Consider the following 7,925-nt stretch of genomic DNA (forward strand, 5'->3'; position numbering starts at 1 on the left):
GACTCCTTCTTCTTTACCCTGAAGATAGTTCTTAATGGCTTTCGCTCTATGTTTGGGGTAGTTGTCATGCTGCAGAATAAATTTGGGGCCAATCAGTTGCCTCCCTGATGGTATTGCATGATGAATAAGTATCTACCTGTACTTCTCAGCATTGAGGAGACCATTAATTCTGACCAAATCCACAACTCCATTTGCAGAAATGCAGCCCCAAACCTGCAAGAAACCTCCACCATTCTTCACTGTTGCCTGCAAACACTCATTCGTGTACCGCTCTCCAGCTCTCCTGCTACAGCAAATATTTCAAATTTCGACTCATCAGTCCAGCACCTGCTGCCATTTTTCTGCACCCCAGTTCCTGTGTTTTCGTGCATAGTTAAGTCTCTTGGCCTTGTTTCCATATCGGAGGTACGGCTTTTTGGTCGCAAGTCTTCCACAAAGACCACCTCTGGCCAGACTTCTCCGGAAAGTAGATGGGTGTAACAGGGTCCCACTGTTTTCTGCCAATTCTGAGCTGATGGCATTGCTAATCTTCCGATTGCAAAGCAAAGTAATCATGATGTGTCTTTCATCTGCTGTAGTAAGTTTCCTTGGCCAACCACTGTGTCTACGGTCCTCAACGTTGCCGTTTTTTTGTGCTTCTTCAAAAGAGCTTGGACATCACATCTGAAAACCCCTGTCTGCCTTGAAATTTCTGCCTGGGAGAGACCTTGCTGATGCAGTATAACTACCTTGTGTCTTGTTGCTGTGCTCAGTCTTGCCATGGTGTATGACTTTTGATAGTAAACTGTCTTCAGCAACCTTACCTTGTTAGCTGAGTTTGGCTGTTTCTCACCCAGTTTTATTCCTCTACACAGCTGTTTCTGTTTCAGTTAATGATTGTGTTTCAACATACATATTGAAATGATGATCATTAGCACCTGTCTGGTATAATTGTTTAATCATACACCTGACTATATGCCTATAAAATCCCTGACTTTGTGAACGTGTACCTAGAAGAACTGATGCTGTTTTGAAGGCAAAGGGGGTTCACACCAAATATGGATTTGATTTAGATTTTTCTTCTTCACTCACTTTGCATTTCGGAATACCCTGTTTACATGGCATGGAATAGCTATTCAAATTTCCCACTATTCCGAATACAACTGAAATTCTGATAGAACAGGACAACTGGAACAGGTGCCCGGATAGCAATATGGGTGCAGTGAAGTGCACCTACCGCACGCGGCCTACCACAACTCTGCATTATCTCCTCACTGTTTGCTCTGGTACTGGGGAATTTAATATGTTCCGCAGCACGTTGCAGCAATGCGGTTATGAACGGATCGAGGTGGCAGGACATGACTGACTGGTTGATCCCCACTATATCATCTGCTACCTTCTGGAAGGTCCCGGTAGCCAAGATACACATACAGACACTACTAATTGCTCAGACATGACTGCGCAGGTTTGTTCTGGCCAGGTCATCATGCAGCATGTGGCACAGATGAGTCGAGACGATACCTGGACATGATTTTCTCATTGCTGAGCTCCTCATATGTGTGCCGAGGCCAGTACACCCTTTCAGCATATCTTCACCTATGTTAGGGTTGCTGTTGCTGGGTGTGCACTGCATCATTCACATCCACATGTCAACGGACACGCTGCATGCTACCTACGTTTCCCATTGTTGCCCGTTTGTAGTCAGTGTTGGAATGCTATTGTGCGCGGAGTTAACGCAGTCCTCTTACAATCCTTATTCTGCGCGTCTACCTTTGAATATACCATGATCACGCATATTTTCGGCCACTCCCCCCATATTGTGCGATGCATACATTTTATTTCTGCACAGCGCAGAATGGATTGTGACACGCAAAAGGACGTTTCGAATATGGCAACTTGGCACAATTTCGGCACAGCGGCCATTTGCGACGCGCATACCCATCTGCGCGGTGCGCAAAACTTTCGACGATCGGGGCCTCTGTCTCTCGCTCTTACGCTGTCTGTCTCCAAGTCAGCAGTTCCCTAGTGCCCTTATCTCTTACCGAACTACGTATGTGGTTATTGCTGGAAAGCTGGAAACTTTCCAACAATACCGACCCTTTCAGTTTAGCTGCTACAATGACTGAGCAATCGACTCAAAATGAACTCCGTCACATGATGAGAGGCTTAACTTCAGGCGATCGTAGTTCTAAAGTGGAGCTATACATTTCTGCTGGTACTGGCGTGAGAACCTGATGTTAAAAGTTATGTGAACCCCTGCTTATGACGGATACCTAAATTAAAGTGTTACCGAGAACTGTTGGTTACTTTCTCTAGCTATTTATCCTATTTTATTTTAATGCTGTATGTCCTGATTTTTATATAAAAATTTCCTGGCTTACAAATATATAAAGACGAATGTTTTTATATATATATATATAATAATATTATATATAGTATCTATATATATATAGATATTATATTATATAATATATATAGATATATATATCTATATATATATATATATATATATAACGCTCTCCGAACGGATTTGTCAATCACATTTTTTACAAGGCAATAGTACAAAGTAGGCAGTGTGGAGCTCATCCCTACTGGGCTGGGGATTCTTCAGAAAATCTTTATGAAATTCCTCTATTAAAATATCCTAAAGCAAGTAAAATATTTAATCAAAGGTTATTTCCATCTTAAAATATTTTGTGTTTTGTGAATAACTGAGTTTTGTAAGTATTGTTGGTTTTAAACAATATGCAGTAAGCTTAGCAATAGAATGTACTTGCAGTGTAGTAAGTCACAATGAAAAAATCCGGTCAGTAACTTTTCAGAGTTAACATCAAAATAACTCACGGAAATGTAGCCACATGAGTCGTATAGATTTATAAATAACATATTCAACAGAATTACATTTGTAAAATATTTTTTGTGATGTGAACACCAAATATGATAAAAGGAGTTTACCCCACAAAATATCTTTAAGGCACTAGGTACCATGATCGAAAAGGTTAACAGACATTGACTACTGATTGTTCACCATCTACTTTTACAGTTTAGTCTTCTAGGGAAAGAATAAATACCTATAGGTTTCATATAGCAAACTTCTTAAACATGTAAAAAATATATTTTTTTTTTAAATCCCCACCCAAATGCAGAAAAGTCTAGTACAAACTCAAAATCCATCTTACCTCTTTTTCAAGGTGTTCATGGTGATCATGATCATCTGTGTGCATGGACTTATCTTTCCCAACTTGAGCAGGCTCACTGTGTTCCCCTGGAACTAACAAATTGCTAACTGGACTATGATGTGTGGTCTCCAGGACATCACGTTTGGCAAAGCCGGTCCCAGCAGTTGTGGAAAGCCGTGCTGCTTCGCTAGGATGGTCTACGCTTCTTCTATCCCGCATCTCACTGGACTTCAAAAAAATGTTGGTGGTGTACACAGCAGTGGTGCTGATTTCATTAATCACTTTCTTGGCATAAAGGTTGTGGTGGCTGTTGGAATCTTCAGTTTTCTTGCTTGCTGTTAAGTTGTTCGTTATAATTTTGGAGTTTTCTGAAGCTTTTTTGCTGGCCGGTATTTCGTGCTGGTAGGTGTGGTGATGGAGGTGTGGGTGGTGGTGCGGATGGTGCTTATGACCTTGCTGATGATGATCCTCACGATCATGCTCGTGCTTGTGCTCAAATTGCCCATCCCGAACCCGCATCTTTTTCATCCTGTCTAACCCTATGCTCTCCAGAAGTTTTTTCAAACCTTCAATAGATATGCTGCCGTTCTCCCCATATCGGTTAAAGAGGATCTCCAGGTGATGTTTCTGCATGTGCTCTGCTGCTTGGGTATCAATAACTTGGATCGTTTCAGGGCCACTTCTGAGCAGATGATCTCTTGCGCTGTACTCCACTACATTATTGCACTCAAGGTAAGTGTCGCTGTGGTAGTGTGCTTTGCACACCATGAACAAAAAGAGTTGCATGGCCACAGGCAGCCATCTCACCAGCGCCATTTTCTGAAAGAAAATCATGGTAAAATACATAGGGACCATTAGCCAATTGCATAAAAAATATATTAAATATTAGGTTTATTGAACTATCCACAGAGCATTCTTTAAGGGATTGATCATATATTGCTATTATGAAAGTGTATCACTCCTGAGAAAGTCTGTCTTTTAGTGATTTTCTCAACAACATACACACACATAATATATATATATATATATATATATATATATATATATATATATATATATATATATATATATATACACACACACACACACATATATATATATATATATATACACACACACACACACACACACACACACACACACACACACACACACACTTTTCAAGTCCTGTGTTGGTAATAAGTTACCCTCATGATCACTTGACTTCCTGAGATTAACTGTGTGCAGTATGCATGCTTTACTGTCTAGTACGACTGTATAGCAGGGTTTGTGAGGGTATCATAGGGGAGCAGTGGGTAGCTGGATGACCATTAAAACAGGCTTCACTAACTTTTATTTATTTAATTTATTTTTTTGCTGGGAAAGAAGACAGAAGCTAGTATTTATGCTGGTAACCACTGGAAGCACTGTACAGGAATAAATACATCATAAAAATATGGTAGAACATGCAGCTTTGCAAGTTTTCATTTGGAATTACTGGCAAATTATTTTGTTGGGAATAATTTGATAAATATTGTTCTAACCAAATTGAATATTACGTTAATTTGAGTTCCCAATATAGGATAGACCGAGGGACATTTTTACCACAATCAGTACAGTAAGTGGTTTTTAAGATACTGACCCAAGGAAAACTATGAAAGTTTGAAAAGCTTGCGCCTACTTTCCTTTGCATTCATATTCCAGTGTAAAAGACCGATTCTTCAGGGACATTAAAAGGGACATACTGGGCACTTTTAATATGTTGTATGCAAATTAAAATATTGCTCAATGTGCGAGATAACTGATCTCACACACAGTTTCTGTTTATTCACTGGGCAGGTTATACATTTGTCCATGTGTTAGTTATGAAAAAGTCATTTCTTTGTGTGACAAAATGCATTTCATTAAACTTAAATAAAAATAATGGTGCTCTTGTTTATTTAGCTTATATTTTGCAATAAGCACCAAAATGAAAATGCTTGTACAATAATCCATCTGTAGATTACACATTACATATGGAAACCACTTATTAAACCGTTATGAAACTTGATATAAACAGTATTTAGCATAAGTTACTGGGTGTATCAGGTTGATATATATGATGTTGTGTCTGTCACTTACATTTTACATGTATCTTAAGAAAACAATAAATTATTCAAATTACTGAAAATCTGTCTTTTAATATTCTAAAACATAACTTTATTACCTCTAGGTCTTAAACACCACTTATTCCACTTCCATTAAAATAATCATTGTCTTTTTCGTCATATACCACTGATTACCGTTAGTGTGGCCGGGACTTCTGTGATTAACACTTTTCTTGGACGAACTGTGCTTGGCCAGTCACAAAACAAGCAAATCTCTAGCTGTGAGGAACCTCTGCCAGTAAGCAGGGTGTTTTTTTTTTTGTTTTTTTTTTCCCCCCTTCATGAAATACGAAATTTAAAAACAAAACAAATAATCTACTGTAAAAGCGCCTTATAGTAGTTAAAAAAATCTAATGGTACTGTATGTGTAATGGTTGATCTCTGTAACAGCCGAGTTAAATTTAATACTACACTAAAGTATTTATTTCAACAAATTAATTTTCTGTATTCGCTCAAATAGTAAATTAAGCAGTGGATAAAGGTGTATATTATCTGATAATTTAACAATTTACGGCATAAATGCATGTATATTTGCACTGTCCCGAATTTCGCATTTGGATTTCAAAACGACTTCATGATACTCTTCATTTCCATTAGTACACTAGTAGCAAACATATTTTATATATATTATCAACGTTGTCGCTAACTAACTTATTCTAAAACATACACAGTTTGGAAACTAAGGCATAAAAATAAGACGTTCAAACGTAAGTACACTGTGTCGTTCCACTGCAGTTACTGCATCCGCAATGACTGGGCGTGTGTGCTTGTGACATCTTTTGGGCCTTACACATGAGGCTTATATATTGTTAAAATATTGTACAAAGCGAATACCACAAACAATCACACTTCGTTCTTCCAACCCGTCTCAACGCTGTAACTGGAAATAGCACAGGCAGGGTTTCACTGCACCCTGCACTAGTGGAAGTGCCGTGTGCAGAAACACAAAATAAAGTCAGTCTCCGGAAACAAGACAAAGCAGCAGAAGGGGCAGACAGTAGCAAACGCAGAATAAACTGGAGTAAGAAACAAATACTATAAAACTAGATTTAGATCACACACTTACGTTTAAGATACCCGGAAATTGCAGAATGCTGTGGTGTTATCAGTGGTGTATTGAAATGAAGATTAGGTGCAAGGAGTGTAAATAAATACATACCTGTAGTTGTATTTCCAACATAAGACACGCGGCGTTTCCCAAGCGCAGCTCCATTTACTTTACTGCTCACACAGAGCTAGTGACGAACCACGTGACGATGCCTCGTCTTTTTTTTTTTTTTTTGTTTGTTTTTGTACCCTGTACCCTGTAGAGTTACATTTCTGTATAAAACGCTAATACTTATGAAAACATACTATCTACAGTCAAAGACCCCTATATATATATATATATATAATATATATATATAGATATATATATATATATATATATATAGCTATATATATATAGAGTATAATATAATTAATTAGCTCAAAGAGCCAGCTGCCCAACGTTTCGATATGTTGTACATGTCTTTCTCAAGGCAGCATGTGTTTGAATCAAAATACTGGAGGTATTTATTTATAGGTGTTTGACGCCATGATAACTACTTGTTATTGTTTATATTGAAATCCATGATTTATTCCTACATGATGTAATGGTGTTCTATATGTGACATCACTTTTACTTATATCTTTAAATCTATATTAATTCTAATTAACATTATTTTATATAAACTTATATTTATATTATCATGCAATGCTGGCTCTGAGGATCAGCCTTGATATGGTCTCCCCAGGGTATCAGCATGCACAACTTATGAATTAATTTTGTTTACGTAATTATTTTTAACTTTTGTATATTTATTGGAATTAATTAGTTAATTCCTTTCTGTTGATTCCCGCTGGCATAACTGTGTTCAGTCTATTTATCCATTTACTTAATTTTATTCTTCAATATGTCACATTGTCTAATTTTAGCTGTTCTAATACTACAAACTTTACATCGTTTATGTCATGTCCATGACTGGTGAAGTGCTGTACTATTGGTTCATTCATTTTTTTTTATTTCTAATTAATGAAGGGTGGTTCTGAATTTTTTTATAAAAAGTCGTTCCAGTCTCTCCAACATATTTTATTTCATCACATTTTTCACAGGCTATTCCATAAATAACATTGCTATTTTTACACTAGATATTAGTTTTTAGTGGATATGTGGTGTTCTTATGTTTAATTATATTTTACTTTTGTCCGTGTATTTACAAACTTTACATGTACTAGTGCAAGTATTTGTAGAACCTATTCTGTCAATTATTCTTTTATGTTTACTGTGAACTAGAATATCACCTAAATTAGCTTCTCTTTTGAATGCTACAACTGGGGCCTTAAGAAATACTTTTTAAATTTTTTTCTGAATTATGTAGAATCCGCAAGTGTTTCCAAACTAACTTAGAAATATTGGGCAAAAGTTTAGAGTACGTCATTACTAATGGGACTCTCTTGACCTTTTTATCTCTATTTTTATAATCTAAGATCATCTCTTTTTAGTTTATCCACTTTTCTTAACTCTGTCTCTATAATTCTTTCTTTGTATCCTCATTTTTTAAGATTTGTTTTTAATACATGTCTTTGTTTTACACAGTCACTTTCTTTAGAGCATATTCTT

The 7,925-nt window shown here is 36.9% G+C and overlaps 1 protein-coding gene across 1 annotated transcript in view; it reads right to left on the minus strand.

Annotated features, from left to right (window-relative positions):
• LOC121313121 (zinc transporter ZIP6-like) overlaps positions 1-6,527 on the minus strand; it is a 59,266-nt gene extending 52,739 nt beyond the window's left edge. The window contains exons 1-2 of the mRNA XM_041245306.1: positions 6,444-6,527; positions 3,159-3,977 (exon numbers count right to left, since the gene is read on the minus strand). Of these exons, the coding sequence (XP_041101240.1) occupies positions 3,159-3,977; positions 6,444-6,497 (873 nt within the window). The 5' untranslated portion in view covers positions 6,498-6,527. The remainder of the gene's footprint in view (positions 1-3,158; positions 3,978-6,443) is intronic.
• Between the last annotated feature and the right edge of the window lie 1,398 nt (positions 6,528-7,925).

The sequence above is a fragment of the Polyodon spathula genome, chromosome 3, assembly GCF_017654505.1.
Source record: "Polyodon spathula isolate WHYD16114869_AA chromosome 3, ASM1765450v1, whole genome shotgun sequence".
In the NCBI taxonomy this organism is placed as follows: domain Eukaryota; kingdom Metazoa; phylum Chordata; class Actinopteri; order Acipenseriformes; family Polyodontidae; genus Polyodon; species Polyodon spathula.